This window comes from Dermacentor albipictus, chromosome 2, assembly GCF_038994185.2.
Source record: "Dermacentor albipictus isolate Rhodes 1998 colony chromosome 2, USDA_Dalb.pri_finalv2, whole genome shotgun sequence".
Classification (NCBI taxonomy): Eukaryota; Metazoa; Arthropoda; class Arachnida; order Ixodida; family Ixodidae; genus Dermacentor; species Dermacentor albipictus.
The window spans coordinates 195,718,103-195,740,761 of NC_091822.1; the positions used below are offsets into that span (position 1 = coordinate 195,718,103).

Below are 22,659 nucleotides of genomic sequence, written 5' to 3' on the forward strand. Positions count from 1 at the left end.
AATGTGCACACAGAATACAGTACACAAATGATTTTTGCATTCCTGCCTCGTCGGAATACTGCCACAGCAGCCGGGAATGGAGAATTTTAGGAAATGGCGGGTGCCCTCAAGCGGCTTCTAGTAAGACATTATGGCAATCTTGAGGGAAGGCGCTCCGTTGTCTGCTTCACTTGCAGCCACCAACGTAAGATGTGCCTCAACCCTGTCCTCTACCGTTTCAGCTAACCACAGTGTAATGTCGGTAAACGGAAATTGCTTGAAGAAAACTGCCTCTTAAACGGAACAACATCCTCATGGTTGGCTGGTTTTGCATTCATGCAACTGTAAATTCAGCTTTGACTCTCAGTAAATGGAATTCCTGATAAACGGAACCAATTTCCATGGTCCTTTGAGGTTCCGTTTAAAGAGCCTCGACTGTATAGCGCAACAGGTTACATGGCAAAACAAAGATAAGTGCGACCCAGTGGCCCCAAAATGCCATGCTGATAAATACGCCTTGGTGTATACTGGAAACATGTACGGGATTCCTGCGAGTACGTTTTATATGTTTGAGAGCAGGCAAGACCACATTGTTTCACAAAACGCTGCGCAACCTAATTCATTTCAGCAGCCATCCAATAACGTTTTGCCAGCCTTTCGCATGTTTTGCGGGCAGATAACTTCTCATGCATTTCTCGCAGAATGCAGGTTGTATTGGCGCGTGTAGCCGAAGAGCCCGCGAGAAAAAGCATCAGCTGCCAATCTCACATATTACTGTGTATAAGGCAAGCACGCGCAAACATTGCGAGACATTTTCTGCACGTTAAAGTGCGAGCAGCGCGAATTCAATCTAGCATGCGCCGCCACATCCACACACAAAGACCAATCAGAGCACACAGTTTTTCAAGTCTTTCGATGGTGGGCTTGGCATACTAATGGGGCACTATGGCGAGTGGGCTAGTGAGCACCCTGCGGCAGCCACAGTAAGTGCCAGTCAGCACATGCCATCCGGAACCGAGACTGACCTTCAAAGTTCCCAAACTGCCCTTGCCTTCTTAAGCGCCGCAAGCTTTCCTAAAATCGTCCATTGATCCCGCAACCTCTTGCTAAGCAGCACATCACCATTGTCATTGAGCTACCGCAGCAACTGACAAGAAGGAAAAAAATACCCCGGCGCCCCTCTACACTAACACACTGCTGTCAAAAGATCAAAACTATTTGCAGTTTTAAAGGATACTGTCAGGGATTTTGATGACATGGCCCACACCAGACCATGGCTTGTGCAGTTCTCCAAGGTAGCGCAGTCGTAGCTCATCACCATGCATCAGTCGCATATCTGCACAGAAGATTAGAGCACAATATTGAGAGCATTTATTACACAAAAGTTTTTTGAAGAAACTGTATGGGCTTCTTTTTTTTCAACAACAACAAAAAGAAAGAGCATGCGTTTTCCTTTGTAGTTTCGAGCTACTGTCGGAGGTATGACAACTTTCCTTTTCTTGAATCTTCCTCCACCTAGTGGGCTTTCACATAACTGATTTGTCATATTCAACTTGCAGGTGTTGGGAGCAGCAAAAGTAGCATTAAGAGCATTGCTGTTCCAAAGCCATTAACAGACACCTGTGTGCACGGTCGTTTGATTGTCCCCATGTACTGTCATTTTAATGACTGTGCTACTAGGCACAGGTGCATAGCGTTTCCTACAAAAATTGTTAGAGGAAACTGTGACGCTAATGACTATGAGAGCTGTCGGAATGCCTGTTTATCCAGCATAGAGGGATGGAAGCACCTAAGGAAGTTTTGTTGTACCTCTGGGAGAAGCAAATTTGACACTTTGGAGCAGGTTTGCAGCATGAATTGTTCGTTTTGGAGCAGCTTGGCAAAGGTGAATATGAGTGAAATGCTGGCATATGAAGAAAAGGCGTTTTTTATTTGGCTTTGCAGAACACTATTAGGTTACGGCAGATCAGTTCTGCAGAAGCCTGCAAGGCACTTGCCCTATGTAGATAGGTTTGTGTTAATTCTAGTTGAATTTTTTTCTTTATTTTTATTGCAAAAAAGCAAATATTATTTCATATTAATGAACTAACACTTATTACCTCACTTATCCAATAAGGTGTCAATGTAAAAGTTGTGGAATACGTAGAGAAATTACCTATTAACAACATACAGCTACCTAGACTGCCAGAAAGAAAAAAAAAGAAACCTAAGATTTTCTTCTTTAAATCCACATGACAACATAATACCAGTAATATAAGTAGTATCAGATATAAACGTCATGAGTGCATTGTGTATATTATGAATGTGCAAGCCTGGGTCATGATCTTATAACCACTTGGAAAGTGAAATGTTACAAGACTGTTACTATGGATAAAAACTGCTAACGTGGCAAAACAAAAATGCGGCCGCTCGTTCCCAGTGCTCCTATTTGACAAGGTCTGCGTAAAGCATGATGCAATTTTTGGTGCGTAGATATGTTGTCACGGCCACAGCGAGTTCTTGCTTCATTAAGTTTTTTATTTATCTCCCAGGCTTTCTTTCTCGTTAAGTCTTCACGAATCCTAGGTTTTAAATACTGCTATCGGTGATTTCACAACATCGTCCACAACTTTTTTATTGACATATCATCGATTATGTAAGGCTATATATTTAGCTAATTAAAAATGTATCAGTGCACAATGAACGAGAAATATTCACAGTGGCCACCATGAACAATACCCATCAAGTGAACGCCATTCATGTAGTGCCCTCGGGTAATTTTTAATTCTTAGCGACCTTCAGTAAAGACAGGAGAATACCGCAGGATAAATCTGAAGTTGACATACAGGTCACTGCATGTTTTTAGTACTTCACATCGCTTGCCAAGAAAAAGCTGCAAAGATATTTTTGAAAACAATAAATGGATAAAAATGTTCACTGGCTTTCCAGTCTGCATCGTCAACGAATATTTTGGATAAGCTCAATTATTCGTGTTTATTCACAGTTTCGCCAAAGGCGCCATGAAGCCAGTGTAAAACGGCAACATATACAGTCGAACCCGACTATATCGCACCCGTTTACATCGAATCATCCTGTATATCGAACAATTTCTGAAAATGGTATAGTTACTATGAGTATATATAGCAAAAATTATGGTTGCATCGAACAAAAATAGCAGCCACTACCGATATATCGAACGCCAAGCGGTGCAAAAGTGCCCCCAGAAGTTGGCTTTCCCTCGCGGCAGCAAAAAAACTTGCCGACACATCCCAAACGAGGTTTAGCCCAGCGGCGCGGCTCCATCCACCTGCTCTCCCTACCATGACCACACCACGTCGGGCAAGTCGGCAACACCCCCCTGCAAAAAATTATTCTGGCCCACCCACAGCACTTGCTCAGACAGCCAATCAGGGGCTCCTGTGCCGTCGTCGTGCAAGATGGTCAGAGCATAGTCAAAGACTGAGTTGCCTCACTGCTCTCCTCGTTCATTGTGCTAGCGCCTTGCGGCCCTTCTCCCGCAGTGTTGCCGTGATGGCTAGTGCGAGGCACATTGAGTTTGCTTTTCGCAGAAGCTCAAAATCATAAATCGAGTCTAACAAGGTAAGTCGGATGTCGCCGCAGCATACAATATTCCAAGATGCTCTCAGCACGATCTTGAAGAATAAGGAGGAGATTAGGGCTAAAGCAGACAAACGACCCAGTGATTACTCTGAAAATGCTTATGAGTGCGACGAAGCCATCGCCGGTGTCGCCGAGGTTTAGAGCGAGCTGTCACAATTTCCGGAAGCCATTGACAGGTCAACGGTCGATGAGCTTGTGAGTGCGAATGGTGGTGTCGCAGCCACGGGAAAGCCCGAAAGCAAAGACTACATTGCTGACATCGTACTAAACACGAGTGAAAGCAGGCACAATGAGGAAAGCAAGGACTGTCCTTTGCCCACATCCTCCAAGGTGACTGGTGCACTCGCACTAGTCCGGTGCTTCTGCACGAATGTGGAAGGTTGCGGCTTCGGCTGCTCCGACTGTTTAAGACATTGTGGAGAAGTGCGTGCTGTCGCACGCAGCAAAGTTGTCTAAGTGGAAGAAGATATAGGACTATTTCATGTGAATTAAACTAAGCTAGTTCCATCAATAAAATGTTTTTATAAATGGTATGTGCTTCTATGACGTCCAGTTCTTTAGCAGGCTTATATCGAATTATGCCCTATATCAAACTGATAGGGGCTTTTTTGAGAGTTCTATATAATCGGGTTCAACTGTATTTCATACGCTGAACAATGCTTTATTACAATTTTTGGCCTTGATCTGCGCAAGGCAAATTGTGCACATCGTTGCTGCGAACACAATTTCAAATGTTTGTGATTTTGCCAAATGTTTTATTACAACCACAATTTGACCACAAAGGGTGACTAAATATGAAACTTTACATCCTTGCCTTGCATTCTGCAATGGCAAGAGCCTGATTATGTGTGGTGTGGCTGGGCAGAAAGTTGCGTAGCCCGAGTGCATATGTGAGGTACAATTACAGTTGCCATTCAATATGCGTGACCAAGAAGTTTCATGAAAGCAAGCAGATCGTTTGTCAGTGTGCCGCACTATCATCCCGGTAACCGGATGTGGTGCACGTGCAAATTAGATTTCAAGCATCACACGCACGGCGTGCACCCATTAATTGATGCAGATGTACTAACACTGCTAGAATGTACTAGAATGTGTAACGAAACTAATGGGCTACACGCTGAGCAGAATGTACAACCTTATTCATTCAGCGTGGCTTTCCTTCCCACTAGCCCATGAAATGAGCCAGTTCAACTCATCTTTAGCTAGTCCGCTTATATGAAAATGTGCAACACTCTTATAAAACCTTCGTAATGCGCTGTATAGCACATAACAGTTTTCATTCACTTGTGGCCTTGTTACAATTATGCCACCAAACACAACCACACTCCAAAGATGAAAACACTGAAACGAATTGCGGAGGCTTGAATTGCAGGGCTAAGTGCTAGCCAATGCATGCCTATGGCTGTGTGGTTGCCACTGAGAATGCACATCCTGGTAAATTTGGGAAATTCATTCAAAATGGGTGTTTTGGCGCAGGTTAGTGCAGCTCAACGGTTTGGTGCAAGATGACGCGATTGGTGCAGCACTAACATCCCTGCACATAGGAATGATGGGCAATACATGCATTTGCCTAAAGTTCATCCTTCTGGCTTGAAACAGTTTGGCAACTTTGCTAACTGAAAATTTTTAACGGCATATTGTGTTATAAATGCCACAATTTGCAATGATTCTGCTTGTACTCAGAAACTCGCAATGTTTACAAAACCGAGTGCTAGGAAATTATTAAAAAGAAGAAAATTTAATAAATTGCATCATAAAGAATTTTGAAGCCAGAAGCATGAAGGTGAGACAATTCCAAACACTAAAGATCATTCCCATAGTTGCTTGCAGGGCCAGAGCTCCTCCTAGCAATTTTGCTTGGAAGCACTATGGTTGGGTGAACACAGGAAAAGAACAAAAACACAGCAAACTTCCGTTAATTAGACCCCAGTTAATCTGATCCCCACTGAAGGTACTGGCCGGCACCCATGCGTTTCCATGAGCCCAAATTTTCGTTATTTTGATCCTCAAATTGGCTTTCAGTGGATGACTTGAACTTGACCATCACCATCCACTGCCCCATTCGGCATGTCAAACGCCCCAGCCCTGCAAGTGCGCTTCTAAAGGGGCCACAATCACTTCTCATGCAGATGTAAGTATTTAATGCCAACGAAACCACACTATTTATGGCAGATGCTGTCAAACAAGACGTTGTACTTAAAGGGCAGTATATACCTTAGAGGAAAAATGAGCAAGTTGCATGTCTCAGTTTTACTCGCTACAAATATGAATGGCTCATGCAGACAGTGACTGTTCATTATCAACAAAAGCTGAGCGCCACACCGCTTCAATAACGTGAAAGGCACCCCATTTCGATGTGCATTCTACAAGGGTTTGTGGATGATACTCCTTCGCAGAGTGGCTCTTAACATGGGATGCCAAACTGATGTCTGCACCACCAGTTTTGTCTTCTTGAAAACCAGGGGTTTCCATGAAGGGTGTTTTAGGATTCCAAGAGCAGCCAAAACTACCGTATTTGCACGTATGTAAGTCGACCTCTTTGTTTAACATTGGAATATCTGAAGTGGGAGGGTCTACTTACAATCGAAACCAAAACATGGCACCGCAAAAAAAAAGCTAGACCAACGAGATAGCAGGGGAGTTACAACGTAGTTCTAATTTTATGTTTGCTCTACGGCCCCACCCGTAGCTTTTCGCTATCCCTCGCGTTTGTTCACTTTTTGGAAAGGTTCTTCAACATTATTTAGAGTTTTACAGCACACACGGCACTCACGTGGGGGTGTCGACAGTTCATGGAAGTGCCACTGTTCCATTTGCAGCGGCCCCCTCAGAACAGCGGCGCTTGCGGGGGTATCGATAGTTCATGGAAGAGCAGACACCTCTCGCGGCTCGTGTGTTTCTCTTTCCTGCAGCTCTTTAGTTTCATGCGTTTGATTTTACTGCCGGCCACGTGCTACTTCCGTGCTTCCTCAGTCGTCATGAGTGCTCAAAGTTCACTAAACATTCTGCGCTCGTTCACAATGGCGTTGAAGAGGGCTGCCATCCTTTACGCTGAAGAAACAAATAACTGCGCAGCGGGCCGCAAGTTTGATGTTTCTCAATGGGTGGTACGAGAGTGGCGACGACAGCGAAGCAAAATTTTCACCTGTGATGGCAAGCAAAGAGGTTTTCCACGGGCCGAAGTCGGGATGCTTTCCGGAGCTGAAGGCCAAGCTTGCGGCGTACGTCACCGAAATGCGTGATCAGTCCCTGCTAGTGACGTGCGACATGGTCACGAGACAAGCCTGGATCTTCGCCTTTTAAGGACCTGCTCCACCGTGAGTACGAGTGGCTGGCGGCAGAAGACAGCAAACTTACGCCAACCGGACATGTCAAAAGAGCCTTCCTGACGGCTCTATGTGGTTGGGTCCTCTCGGCGTGGAATTATGTATGTATGCAAATGCAGAATTTCGCTGGACGGCGACATGCTGTGGGACCACAGCAGCAATGACAATGGCAGCAGTAGTGAGGAGCAGTAGTCCAGTGACCATGCCAGCTACTAATAAATTTTCGTTATGGTATGCGCCCGCGGGTATGCTTTTTTCCCCCCTGTCACATTCGATATGGGGGGGTCAACTTACATTCGAGTCGACTTATAATCGTGTAAATACGGTAATCCTATCTCAACTCCCACTCAAACAAATTTTTGCACCTAGTGCATGACTTACACAAACAGTCAAACAGAGCAGCTTCACTGCATTAGCGGCAAGGTGCAAGACACAAATCCTCTGAAAGATAGCTTTTGCTCACCTGTATCAGACTTGGCGACTGTGAAATAGGCAATCATCTTTTTGTTGAGCCCAATGTCCCAGCGTACCTCTATGTTGTCCTGTGTCTGCGACTCCTTGAGCTTCTTGTCATAGTCTGCTTCCATTTTGACCAAAGGGCCAAAGATGTTCTGGTACTGGTAGCCATCCTCATACCTGTAGCCAGTGTAACAAATGCACAAGGCTTGCAGAGCAGCTTGCTATTCAGGAGCCATTTTCGATTGACTATATGATAACACTTATGACCATGTATAACTGATGTGACAAACCTTCGTTATCGTTATACAAACCACAGATTAAAGATTTTTCGGATTAAAGAACATTTGAAACATCCCCAGTCAGAAACCTATTGTTCTAATGTAAAAAGATTTCAGTACTGCAAATTTTAAAACACTAATTATTTTAAAGTAACGACCAAAATTTTATCCTTTCTCTGTATCTGTATTCGTAGCACCTTAATATAATGAATGTGTAAACCAAAATATAGTGCGTATTTGCAACTTATGAAACTGAAAAATTAGGCAGACCACTGTCAGCAGCAGATAAGTGCCAGCCCTATCATTGTCACCTGCATTAATGGTGGCCCTCAGGAATAGGAACTATAGTCGAACCCGTTTATAACGAATTCAATAGTTTGGCGAGAAGTGGTCTTTATATTAGTAGTTTGTTATATATGGACTCGCCCTTAATAATGCTAAATAACTAACAGCATTTGGCAGCACTTGGGTCCGAAAACCAGATTTTCAGTTTCATTTTTGTACCCAGTGCGTTCCTTCCCGCACCTAGCTGCAAATGTCCGTTAAATACTCCATCTAAAGAATGAAATGCGACGTCACATAGTTGTTACAAAACAGCGCATTGTTCCAATCACCTGGCATGTTGAAACTGCAAGAACTGCCGCCATTTTTTATTCAAGAGCTTGTGATTTATTATACTATCAGTGGGACACGACTGTATTCTGCACAAGACAGCAAAGTATTCTAATTAACCAGAAGTGCAACTTCCGGAAACTACTGCAGCATGCCACCATTCTGCGAAAGTTGGCATTACGACTGCGCGTGAGCCACACAATAGACATAAATCAAATTGTCTGTGTTGCTGCAGGCAAAAAAAGAAAATGTGATGTTTGACATGTAAAATGTCACCACCCCTCAGGCTTGGTGAAAAAACACAGTCTGCGGAAAGCATACACTGCTTTCAACATCTCAGCCAAATTTCGCAGAGCTGCACCGTGTGTGGAGCTCACAAGCAAAGCACGAAGTCACCTTTTTCTCAAACACTCTCTTTTCAACAGAAGTCTGCTCCCCACTCTTTATTGGACGCTTTATTTCGTAACACAATCGAACCCGAATACAGCTAAGCTCGATCTAATGAAACACTGTTTTATGAAGCTCCTGATCTAACGAAGAAATTTACTAGGGGTGTGCGAATATTCGAAATTTCGAATACGAATCGAATATTTCCCTTATTCGAATCGTATTCGATTCGAGAAATGCATATTCGTAAATTCCCGAATATTCGAACACGGCCGAATAATGGTCGAAATGGTGAATATTCGGACAGGCTGTGAATAATTTAGCAATTAACGAATTATATGCTTGCTCCACATTCTCCTAAAAACATGTTTATTCACTGAGAGCTTCACATGATCCGCTCATTATCTGTATGCTCTGCATCAAGATGGCAAGTTGGGCCAGTTGGTTGGGATTCATAGTAAGGTTCGTTACAGTGCAACACAAAACAAGGACAAAAGAAGCTACAAAACGACGACAGAGCGTTACAGCACTGTGATCTTAAGTGCTGTAACGAACCTTACTATGAATGTGTACGCTCTGTTCCAGTCTATCTGCATCAGGCCCGTGAGACATGATCAGTTTCGATTTTTCTTTTTACCAAGCTTTATTACAGGGCTCTTTCATAACAATATATGATGTACTTTCGGGCTTTGTAAGTATGCGCAATAAAATATGCACCTAGAAAATGTTACCTGGACAAATGTTGTCACAGTGCATAGAGAGCCCTTACTTTCTGAACATGTTGAGCAGTCAATTTTCTTCGCGATAATCTGTAACAAGCGTTTACCTGATAGAGCATTACCTGACATTACCTGAGTGCATTACCTATAATGAGTGTCTCTTTAACCTGAAGCAGACTCGTAAAATGCAATATTATTTTTAAAAGGGTAATAAAGCTACTGTTACCTCGTTTTGCAATTTTTTAATGCTACACATATATTCGATATTCGATTCGATATTCGAAGACAGGTTTTCGCCTTATTCGTATTCGATTCGTATTCGAAAATTTCAATATTCGCACACCCCTAAAATTTACATTCCCCGGCAGGTACCCATAGGATTCAATGTTATCACCAACCCAAATTAACGAAACAAACTTGGCCAAACTCAATTTGACGAAGTTTTTCCTGAAATAAATGAGTAAGAAAAGTGGTGATTTCCTTTTTAGTATGACACAGACGGGTTCTTCTTTGAGCGTCCACTCTAAAGCTATCGCATTAATATATCTAGGTGCAATGGTCACATCCCTAGCTTTATTTTGATGAGGCTTCACACCATATCCATCCACGAAACAGCCAACTTAGCACTGCCTCAGTAAGGGCAGTGGTGGTTGCTTTCATTATTTCATGGTTTATGCGACAGATGGCTGGAATAGCGGAAAATATGATGCCGCAGTAGCCTTTGCATGTCGCTACGTTACAATTTTAGATTTCGAAGGACCAAAAAATTCCTTTTTCGATTTTGCTAACTTCTTGATTTACCTAAATAATTCGAGCATGGTCATCACTTTGCTAAACCGAGTTTCAATTGTTTATCAAATCTGAAGGGGATCACAAAAAAGTTTTATATAGCATAGGTAATTTGATATATAAAATAAAGATATCATACAAAAATTTTCAAAGGGATATTACAGCTGTTTGTTCTACACAGCAATCTGTTATACGTGGCTTCAATATATCCAGGTTTGGCTCTATAGCATATTCCCATACGCAGCTGCTATTGGCCAATAGCTGACATCAATCAGTAAAGGTGCTTGTTTTGATCAGTGTACTCATTCTTACTGTTACTTTGCATATTTATTGACGCAGTTTAGTAAACAGGCACAAGTAAGCAAAAATCTGCTTTCTAATTTCGGTAAATAATTACGTGCTTCCGGAAAACGCACCCTAACATCTGCTCATGCCGGGGAGGCCGCGTAGGAATTTAATTTTGGCCTCCCTGCTTATCGGCATCGTAGCCATCGATCCTCGTTAATTTCGACTAGTTTTGAACACTGAACTAGCCTAGGACCACGCGAAACTTAAACCAGACCCCACAAACTTGCCAGCACGTGCCCACTCTTGGTCGCTCCTGCTTAGAGGCCATGGCAGGCCTCACATAGCTTCACATTGAGCTATTGATTGCACTTCAAAATGCACAAACTGGATGCGGCTACTATCGGTCGGTCAAGCTGGTGCGAGACAAAGCCAGCCCGCACCACGTAACACAGCCAGACTGGAGCATATGAGTGCGAGTGCGTACTCAAACCCTGTCATGCACAAAGCAAACACTGTGCATAAGCACTACAGTAGCATGTAGGTGCCGTCTGCTACGTAGCATAGATACCGCGGCCCCACGACGAGTTCGCTGAGTGAGCATACTGCGGCTCCCTGAGTCGCTTTTGGTGCGTTGTAGGCACCAAAATTGGTAGTGGCACATACACGGACATCCAAAATCAAATTTGAACTGTGCACCATGGTGACGCTCAGTAGGCGGAGCACTGTGGGCATGCCCCTCTGCACCATAGGCTTCGCAGTGTAAGTAAGTGAAGGAGTGGAAGCACTGCGTAGGGGACGTTTGATTGTCAATAACTGTGCCTTGCCTGAATGCACTGAAGTACTTTTTGCGACAAAGTATTCCTGAAATAGCCTATTTCAATTTCAAATGAATTTCTCGACTTATAAAATGTGGTTTAGGGTCTGTATAATGGCAATCTTCTATTGCTTAGGAAGTATTGCTTTCCAGTTTTCTTACAGGAAACAGGAGGGTTTTTTCATCTTTACGGCAGGTGGTTTTTGCGAGTTATCGTCAGCTCGTCAAGGCCTGTGGGCAACAGACAAAAGTGGGGAATGCGCATCACGTCACTTGGCGCCGCACGCATCAAATGTGGTCAGCGCCGACACTAAAGAGTTCTCAAATCAGGAGCGCCCACGCCAAGTTCATGCAATGTCTTCCCCCTCTCCACCCACCCCTTTATTTGTCCAAGTCCATCTGCGGTCGGTGTGCATCTGTAGCCGGAGGTCGGCGCAATGTCACATGATATTTTCAAGCCCGCCATGTAGAGCCAAAGCCAGTGTTGTGACAGGTCGCCTGTGGCTAAAAACAGAGACTGTTGTGCACCTACGAACTGTGTACTGAACTAAGGACCACTACATGGTATTTCGCAAAGTTGGCGGCTGTGAACATGCAACAGTCATCCTGTGCACTCACTTTCGTTGGCAAGGCATTTTGTCGGCTTTCTCAGGGTCGTGCGACCACTCTGAATAGATCTGCATTAATTCAGTTACCGTACTTTAGTCACTGACACCTGTTGACGCAGTTCCGATTAGGCCTAGCTGACTAAACGGTATGGCCTTAACAAACATTTGTTGCTGGCCGATGAGATAACGGGCCGCAAAACGTTGCAGAAAGCTTGTCGTTAATGCTCCTACAGTTGGCTCATCAGTGACCAGTCACGAGATCATGCGTTCGAGTCAAGGCCGACCCACATGGAGCTAGCTTTCATGACAGAACTTTCGTCGGCGAGTGCTGGCTTGGTGACACGGCAGCGTACCCTCATTGTGCTACAGTGAACTAGAAGGGGCAGTGCAGAGCACAGAGGCAGCGATGCATAGGGGCACCTGACATGGCTGGTGGTGAAAGGAGTGCCAGCACTGCAATCACTCTCTCTTGCATGCGGTGCCTGTTGCGAGGAGGTGGTGTTTCGCCCCCTTTCTCTGAATGTCTGCTGTTTTTAAATTCGTAACATTTCAGCTCGCGTCAACTGCAATGAGGCCAGCAGCTGATTTTGTGCGACATTATTCCTTTGTGCAGTTCGCATTTTCCAGGTCATCACTTAATGCGCTGTTAAAAGGCGTGCCAAGGAGAGAACAATCGTACAATGTAGTAACTGCTTAATTTAAACTTACTTTTGTTGTTACAGGGACTAGGGCTTGCTAAAGAAAAGCAGGCAGCGGGACTTTATTAATGCAGGCAATTTGTTCTTGCACCCATTACCAGGCAATTAATGCCGCCATTGCATTAGTGAAGAAAAATATTTCAGATACCATTCTTTGGTGCCCTACCGGCTCTTGTGTCCATCCCCATACTCTGTGATGCCTGCATATATCGAGCATTTCGTTACATATTACACAGACCATGGAATTGTGCCCCTTTTGTGAAATGATGCACCATATCCCCAGTGACAAGAATAACGTCCTATGGATGTCTTAGCAACATCCACTGCCAGGACATCAATATCCTAGGGGTGTGCCAAATGCGTCCTGTGAATGTCCCTCATATGACCACTTGCAGCCACACTTTCCGTGTCCTGCGGACATCCGTTGCATGTTCACGAGGGGCATTATGTGGACATGCTGCATACATATTACGGACATTTGCCAAGGTCTTTTGCATACTGCTTGCCATAATGTAAATTACAGTCCCAGCACACGCTGTGTGATAAATGCAATGGGCAGGGCACCCATACATCAAGAACAGATACATTGTGTGCACACATTACCCGCAGATATGCAGCATACTCGTCATTCTTCTAAGCACTGCACCAGGCACAACTGCCTTATTGAACTAATTGAAGTTTACAAAATGGATAGCATCAGAAAACTTGTAGTACGACGTAAGCACGAGCTCACGAGCTGCAGACGTGACAGCTTCGGATTATAATGAACATGTAAGAAAACATATTTCTGTTATGAAGAAACTCATGAGACAAAGATAGCTTCAATTGGAGGACAAATATTCACGTGCATGTCTAAAAGAGGTCCATGTGGGTTAACCTTGAGACATTCATGGTAGAATATACGGAACAGGTCCGCTAATTGGGAGATTGCAAGAGGCGGCACGTGGGTGATGCGTGGAGACTATTCACAGCAGCCGCTGCAGGGGGACCTCCCGCTGATGCAGCACTTTGCTTCCATATAGACGACGTGCACTACTCTGGCAGCATCTTGTAGCCATTGTCACTGCAAAGCCCGTCTTGTGTGGCAGTATGCTTTTCTTCCGCTTTTGCCATAGCCTTGTCCTCCACTTTCCACCTCACGGTTCCTCTGCACCCTCGTCCTCTGCTTTCCTCTTTGTGCTCTCTTTACTATCACCGTCTTTCATCCTCAGCTGTATTCATTATGCATTCACTTTCATCCTTCGCTGTGTTCGTTCACTCAGTTATGAGGGTCAACGTCAAAGCTCGCCGTAGGAACAGGCGCCTAACAGCTGGGCTCTAATAAATCAGGATGCTGTCTATTAAAACCAAGGGCAACAATGTTCGGAATGTCCAGAGAAATTCTGTACAGAACCAATTATTACAGCAAAGCTGTATATGGCTAGGGTTCCGTGCATTTTTGTTCTCCCTGAACAAAAACTATCATCATCAATGGCTCATACCCCCGTAAACAAGCAAAAAATGAAATGGCTCATAGCCCCGTAAGGCAGAGACTACAAGCACCCGTCAAAGTGAAACGAACAGCGCTTCAATTCCATCCCATGGCACATACAACATACATAACAGCATGTTGAAAACTGTCATCATCAATGGCTCGTACCCCCGTGAAATATGGCTCAAGGGCAGCAATCTTCACATTCAACTCCAGGCTGTCCAGAGGGCCCACGACACTGCAGCAGGACTTCGTCTCCCGGTCCCATCATGGGCGGAGCCATCAACTTGATCCACGGGAGCCTTCGGCTCCCCTAGATCTCAGTTCCTCAGGACTCGAATATTAAGTTCTTGTCATGTCATGTCCTAGTCCCGTAAGCTTCATGGCTACTCACTTTGCATGAATCAGCTGCGATGACACTACCCTTGTTGTTGTCGTCGGTGATTTCAATGCGCACTAGACGTACATCACTTGCTCTGGCCGTGTGGTCAAACCCACGCAAACAAGGATCAAGACTCCGCCAGGCTACAAGAAGCATTACCCAGCACGGACCTGGCGGAGCAGCTCTGGGCCATCCAGCGAGCCCACGATGCGGCCAGGGAGTTACAACTCCCGGTCCCAACGTGGGAGTAGCCCGCTCTATGGAACCTTGCGTCCCGTAGCTCGCAGGACCTTTCATTAAAGTTATTCCATCCATCCATCCATTTCAATGTGGATGTGTCAGTACTGAAAAGGGAGTGGTTTACGTGTTCCGTGTTGTAGATATATCCCCTGCGATGCCACACCAATTCAGCCCAACCGACCACACAGTGGTGTACTTGCATCGATTTGGCATTATCAAAGAATGCAATTGCAGATGCGAGTGAAATAATGACCGCTTATCAAGACAATAAATGAGTGTGCGTATCTTTCATCACGATGACCACCCATTAAGACAATAAATAAGTTTGTACCTTCGTTGAAAATTATGTGTCACCTCCGTGTCGCGAGCTAAACAGCTTCACTGGTCAACCACCTTCACAGAGTGGAATGGCTTATGATTTTTTCGTGGAAAAGCTATGCATCGAACGTCAAAAGGTTTCATGTTATAATGGAGGTAGAGTGAATGAATACTTGCGGATTATTTCAGAAAGCCTTTCACAGGTACCGACGGGTCACAATATGGTGCAGAGTTATTTGTTGAGGCATGAAAGTTTAAAATCTTTACTGTTGAGACTTTTGAAAAAGGATAAATCCAGAAACATAGTGAGGAACAAGCCAACAGAAGAAAACATGATTTCATGCTCCTTCACTGCTCAGTGTGATGAGCCATCGAACATTTGATGAGTGCTCATAAGATAAACCACTTGCGGTGTGGTGCTTTGGCACACTGAAGTGAAAAGCCTTACGATCTCAACAGTTAGCATTCAGATTAAGAAACGTAAAAGCATTTGTTTGGGAGAAAAAGATTGCTCATTTTGGGCATCAGTTTTATATGCGTCCCTTTCATTTCCAGACAAATGCTCACCTCAGCAGCACCTGCTGGGGTTCCTCGTCCACACCAGGTTTCTCCAGATCCTGAAAGCTGGCATCCACATTGTCCTTCCAGAGCTCTTCAAGCCTTGAGATCTGCTGTGCAGTCACCTGGCGGGCACGCAGCTGGTCTCTCTCGAGAGGTGCACGCACTAGCCATGGCAAGAAGCAGCGATCGTGGATGAGTGGCTTCCACTGGTCCGGGTCCCAGTTCATGTCCTTGAGGGAGGACTGGGCGGCACATGGGTGCCGGCAAAGCAATACCACCACCGAGTCGGCCTTGGCCGGAATGAAGCCAAGGACGAAAACGTTGCGGCAGGCACACGAATAGCACTCAAGCACTGTCTCGCCAAGTGGGCCATCTCGGTGGAGGGTCACCTCCTTGTGCTTGGCACGCACCAGGTGGTTCACCATGTGGCTGCCAGACGTGTTGCCTCGACCATTGCAGAACCAGCGCTTGCACACGTTGCACTGAACAACGCACCCAGGATCATGAATGCCGCAGTACCTGCACCAGCACACAGCATTATCAGACACAAGGTATCCAAAGCATGTAGGCTGTATTCAAAATTGCAAACCTGTTCCAGTGAAGTTAAGGCCTTTCTGTCTGTCTGCAATGCACACATTGCTACAGTGAGCTCCATGATGACTCCATCTAGCTGATTTGCGAGAAGCAGCTTCCATTAAAACTTGAGCTACCTCAAAGTAATGCCTTAGACATACAAAGAAAGCTCTAAGGAACTCAAACAAGGCAAACAAACATTACATTATTCTTTAAGCAGGGTGACTTACAGAACTGCTGGACTGAACTTGCTATGTGAATGAAATATCAGTTTTCTTTTAGTCAACACTCTCTAGGCTTCAGCCCCTTGTTCCCACAATTTTGACATCCAATAGAGATGTTGCAATAATTAGTCACATCGTCCCCAGCCTTTCAGAGTGTTACTTTCTGGGATTGTTAACTTTAGCTCCTTTGCTACTTTAGATACGTAAGAAACCAAGCTAGTCTGACTTTAATTTATCCTTTGGTTTTTCTTCTAAGCATCTCATTCACGGTATGTTGAGAATGCAATAATATACTAAGATTTGGTGAAAAAAAATAATTGTTATTTTATTATTTATGTTCCTTGTTTCAGAAAGAGCGCTCTATAAGGATGCTGTGAACAGGTGCTCTACTCTTATAACTGCAGCAAGAATGATATGTACAACAAAAATAAATGTTAATCGATTTTATTCATGAAACATTCTTATAACGGCAGCTACTATAAGTGGATGGTGCTGCTGTGGGTACGTGCTAACAGTCTAGTAGGTACAAAAAATCAGACATACTGGTCAGCAGCTGTGTTTTGTACTTTTCTTTTTCAAATCAACTTTGCACTAAAGTGGATGCAGAGGAAGGTAGTAAAATTATCCGCACAAATATGACAATTATAAGCAAGTTCAAGAAACCTGGCATATTATGGTAAAATCACAAAAGTTAGCCGGTATGACTTCAGCACAGAGCCTCCCGGGCACTGAAACGCAACTTACTTGCAGGCATGCTCGGGTAGATCCTTGGCGTAGTACTGGTCTTCTTCATCCTCCTCAAAGGTGAGCTCGCCCAGGGCCTGTCCAGCTGCGGCCACCTCCAAGCCGTTGCTGCGCACCTCCCCAGGAAGCTTCACCAACAAGGAAAAGGGCATAACCATTACAGCCATTTCACAAGTAATACTCTAAAAAATAGCTAGCAAACACAATAGGGTATATTTTGCTTACTTTCATGCTTCGTATGTTCCACTGAGTGGCTAAATCTGGCTATAATGGCCGCACAATGGAAAATGAAATAAATCAGTGCAAAATAAGACTACACTATAGCATTATTTCTATGACTCTGTATCTTGAAATTCAATGCCATAATGATAATTAACACACCTTCTACAAATTTTGAGCACTCGAACTTGAGCTGTGTGCTCAGACTAATATTTTATACACAGCACTCTCTTTCTACAGTACACTTCACCCCATACAATATGACAATTCCATTCTTGTAACCCACTGCCCATGACCAGTTGATTTTGGTGACAATGTAGACAGACAGCCTCTTGGACTACTAATGACGAAGCATGAGAAGAAAAAGAATTGGCGTAGAATCGGTAGGTTATGCCGGCGCAGCTGTTGAGAGAGGCTGCTTAGAATTGCAAGGTGCTTAATTTTGTGTTAACATGACATGCAAATTGATATATCTGTAAAGAAGGACAGCGTCAATGAGCTTATTGGAAACCAAGCCGCCCTATAAGAAGCAACTAGTAACACATGCACGAAGGGCACAAAACAGGTAACCAAAAGTTACAAAAGCATCGCCTTCAGAGACAAAGAAGGTACAAAATGTCCAGAAGATTTTTGCTGCTCCATTGCAAAAAACAAGTACACTATATACCTTTATCAACTTTCCACTGGAGTGTGATTCTGAAGCTGCACCTCCATGGCGGTTTAGCGGTATGTTTCAAGTATGTCGTAATGTCTGGCTTTTTTTTATTAAACATTAATGCAGCCTATTTTTCTCTCATCTTTAGACATTAGCCAAAGCTCAATTATCAGCGCTTTGTTATGGATGTTAAATGCCCATCTTCCTGGCACAGCATACAGATGCCAAGCATTACATTTCCACCTCAGTAAAGAAGTATATTTCTTTTTATTCAATAATTACCCCACATTGTCTGTAGGCATTGCAGTAGGAGGGTAACATCACGGACATAAACAAGCCTAAATTTTCAGGACACACTTGCACTTCGGGCAGCTTGTTACATTCCGCAATGGTCTTCGGAAAAAAATGATTAGTCAGTGAACAGGCAGGGGATAGTCTATGCTACCATAGTATTATAGAAGTTACTATCATGGCTACCATGCACTGCTAGATGAAAACATCTTTTGAGCCATCTTTTCGGCCACTGCGGCGAAAAATTGAACCAACGATCTTGGCCTCAGCAGCAGAATTTCATGACAAATGCCCGTTTTTTACTGCCGTCACAGTTTCCAGAACCTGAACAGTGTTCAGCTGGTTTTTATTGTGACAGCAATTATATGGACACTCAAAGTGTATTCAAGCCATTGGAACCACCATCGTGCTGTCGCAGTATCAACAGCGCATGTGTCATCAATCCCATGTCTGAACCCCGTTTATTTCCAGTGTCTAGACTACACTTGTTCAACTCACGGACCAGGAAGCAGATTACATTGTTAACAGGAAGCACGTGGTCTTGTTGAATTGAGCATTGCACAGACAATAGAGCTCGCACAGGATGGAGCCATTTACTTTGCAGACCTTGATTTTGAAGAAGCAACTTTTCACTATAGGATACGAATAGCCGTTAGCCACCAGTGTGCAACTCGGTGCCATTTCTTAAAGGCTTTGAGGACACCAGTCTAAGTCATGTCGGCCCTCATTGAAAGGCCGAGCCTTCTTTGGAATGAAGTGATGCCCTCATACCAAAAACCAAGTGGCATATGTCACAGGAGGTGCTGTCACTCGCTAAGCTCACTGCATTCCAAAGAGACTTACTTCTTAAATCCAACATTTAAATAAAGAAGTGGAGGACACGAGTTGGAAAGACTTCAAGAAATGGATGGAATACATAAACAATCATCATCGGCCTACATTTATGTCCACTGCAGGACAAAAGCCCCTCTTCCCTGCATCTCCAATTACCCCTGCCTTGCGCTAGCAGATTCCAACTTGCACCTGCAAATTCCCTAATTTCATTACAGCACCTAAATTTCTGCTGCCCTCAACTGCACTTTCCTTCCTTTGGCACCCATTCTGCATCTCTAATGGTCCACCAGTTATCCAGCCTACGCATTAGGTGGCCTGCCCGGCTCCTATTTTTTCTCTTAATGTCAGCTAGAACACCGCTATCTCCATTTGTTCTCTGATCCGCACCACTCTCTTCTTGTGGTCAATGAATAAAATTTTTCGTTCCAACGCCCTTTGCGGTCTTTAACTTGTTCTCGAGATTTTTGGTTACCTTCCAAATTTCTGCCCCATATGTTAAAACCAGTAAAATGCAATGATTATACATTGCTCTTTTCAACAACAGTGGTAAGCTACCCGTCAGGATTTGGTAGTGCCTGCTGAATGAACTTCAACCCATTTTTCATTCTAATGTAAATTTCCTTCTCATGATCAGGGTCTCCAGTAACCGACACAAATACGACGACACTATTATCAATGCAAAAGTAATGCTGGACCTAGCAATTCCACAAGTCAAGGTGGCCATATCTTCAAGAGATAACTTAGCCTACAAAAGTTCCAGCAAATCGAGGTGGAGAAAATTTTGAGATTCACACAAGGAAATGACACTTGCATTCCAGCAGCCACTGGAGACACACAGACTGATGGTCACAAGTCACTATTCACTGTGGTTATCTCAGACTACAGGATGAAAGGTAATTTTGACATCACATAAAGTGTCTTAACAAAAAGGAGCCTTTTCCACAGTAAGAGTGTGCGAGTTGGCTCATGAGTGCCAACAACTGCGTCATACAAGATTTGCACTGTGATCAAGATATTCGATCTTACATGGACAGAATCTGGATTTTATTTGTACCATGAAGGTAAGTCAAGAAATGGTCAAACTTATTTCGCAAGGAAGCTTTCTGCAAAGGTGATAGAAGTAGTGCAAAGAAAAAAAGAGAAACCCAAGGACTAAAAGCTGTGCAATGCTCATTAGTACCTTGTTTAAGCATCAAGGCACACAGACAAAAGGGCCACCACCAGTATGTTTGAAGCCAGCAGAGAAGAACACTTAGCAAAAGAGTTCATACTTTCTTTGGAGATAGGCCACTGAGAAGACCATGACTATTAGTGGGCTCAGAGGAAAGTCTGGTGTTCATTTTATTGATAAACACTGTATACCCCTCAGCCCAATGTTTGTTCACACCATAACTAGCCTACAGCACATACCAAAGCATACATGTGCTGCTGAAGCAGCACCAAGGGCACGAACAACAAAGCAAACAGAATGGACTGCCGATTTCAAACTATGCAACAACACCAATGCAATCAAAGCCTGCTTTGTTATGGCAAGGAGGTTGTCAAAAATTCTTCAGAAAAAGAATGTATTTTTGATAGCCATTGCTATCATCATCAAATTACTGTTTTATTAAATGTGACAAAACAGGGTGATCTGTCACAAATTGCATCAGCTCCAGTTTGTTATCTGAGCACCTATCCAGTCATCTTGTTTGCACTTTTGTTTAATGCTAATTTTGCTAATTTAACAAACTTCCTTTCTACCCTTGTCCCTATTTGTAATGTCATTTAACATGACAGCATAACAATGTTCCTTTCAAGTTTCAGCAGGCCATGTTTCAGCTGAACTGTCATTTGAAGCCAACAAACATCAACAAAGGTCAGAGCTAGCTTATACACTGGCATTTCTGGAGCCAAGATCTACTAGTCATAAGAAAGGCAACTTGATGATAAAGGGCATAAGTAGCAAAGTTCGAACTCGCCTCATGAAAACCGAGCAGAAGCTGTCGCTTCACAGTGAACGCAATGCAGGTTTTTCGGTAAACGAAAATGACTGAAAAGAACACAATTTCGGTCACATATCTTTCCAGTCCACAGCCACTAAGGAATGGGTAAGTGAGCCTGCTACGTGAAGATACCCAAATCACAGATGGCGGTGAAATGTTTATTAGCCCCAGTCGCCAGTTGAACAAAATAATGACGTGTTTCGGCATTCATTTGTGCTCTGACAAACCCAACTAACAAAAGAAATGCACTAAACGGAACACGGCTAACATCGAACAAAGCTCTGCATCGATCAGTTTAACACTTGTACACGTGTTTACGACGTCCTCGTCCGGACAATGCAGTAAATATCGCTCAGTTGCGCCACTAACAGCAGATAAAATGTCTAACTCGACAACTGCTCCAGACTGTGTTACATCGCAGGGAAATGCAGTAGCCCAAAACGCGCGAAAGAACGCTTCTATCAAGTCTGTGGACATGCCCGCACACGATTACTGCGCCGTTCCCGCTCTTGCTCGCGCAGGAGCGGATCTCCATAGGAGCCTAATCTGCCGGATCGTATTCCTTTACAGTAGGAATATGCTCTAGAGTTAAGCAGCCACACTCATTTTCTCGAGGTGTGACGTATCACTTGGTGGACACATTTTTCCAGCGCACGAAGACATGGATATGCTTTGGCGCGACAGCGCCTCATTCGTGGACTCGGTTACGGAAGGCATGCGCGGCACGTTGGCACGTTTCGATTAAGAAATGAACTCAATCTTCTGGGAAATGGTAGTCCAAAACCTTCAGACATATTTCGGTAGACCGAGATGTTTGTTTTAGTAAAGCGCTAAACGCATGGTCGAAGCTTCGGGCAAGGTTTCGCACAGGCGAACGAAATCGCCGGGTTCACTCAAACGACGTTACAGTGAACGCTACTCCGTGGTCTAGACGCGATGGCATATACTGGTGCCTAGTGTGTGAAAACAGCATCAAACGCACGGGTGGCAGAACGGCTGCATGTTCAAAATTGCAAGCTCCGGTGACGAATGAAATAAGCAAGAGGCTTATCACACTCGCCTGCGAAGTAGGCCTAGCGCATTTGGAATCGCGGCAACAGAAGTATTCTCGCAAGTGGCACGTACACAGGCGACAACACGACCTACCTGGCCTCCACGGCTTCCCTGTGTCTGTCCGCCATCTGCCTGAGACGCTTGAGTTTGAGACGGCAACGTAAAGTCGGTGAAATCGAACTCTGATCCCTGCGTGTCGGCTCCCAGCAAGTCGCTGGCTTCCTCCGTGTCGAGGAATGTAAGCGTCTGCGAGCTGGGTCCGTACGCGTCGACACTCATGCTCATGATGTTTCAAGAAGCGTTCTGGCGTGTTACTGAAGGAGAAGGCAGGTTGATGCGCATCCGAGATGATTATCTTGACGCACTGACGACCACAACGAGTTTGAAGCAAGACAATCCTACCGAACAGCGCACCACAAGCAGCTTTACGCCATCTTCTGTGCTGCATACGCACAAACGCGCTCAGCGCGCACACACACAATAATAATAAAAAAAGAAAGCACGTGTAACAGGGTTGCTGAAATATTTCCAAATGCCGCTGCAGGAGCACAA

The 22,659-nt window shown here is 44.3% G+C and overlaps 1 protein-coding gene across 1 annotated transcript in view; it reads right to left on the minus strand.

Annotated features, from left to right (window-relative positions):
• The window catches only part of Upf1 (Upf1 RNA helicase), a 37,477-nt gene extending 14,882 nt beyond the window's left edge, over nt 1–22,595 (minus strand). Inside the window, exons 1-5 of the mRNA XM_065427568.1 lie at nt 22,201–22,595; nt 17,071–17,198; nt 15,536–16,048; nt 7,369–7,541; nt 1,217–1,315 (exon numbers count right to left, since the gene is read on the minus strand). Coding sequence (XP_065283640.1) covers nt 1,217–1,315; nt 7,369–7,541; nt 15,536–16,048; nt 17,071–17,198; nt 22,201–22,392 — 1,105 coding nt within the window. The 5' untranslated portion in view covers nt 22,393–22,595. The remainder of the gene's footprint in view (nt 1–1,216; nt 1,316–7,368; nt 7,542–15,535; nt 16,049–17,070; nt 17,199–22,200) is intronic.
• Nucleotides 22,596–22,659: the final 64 nt, after the last annotated feature.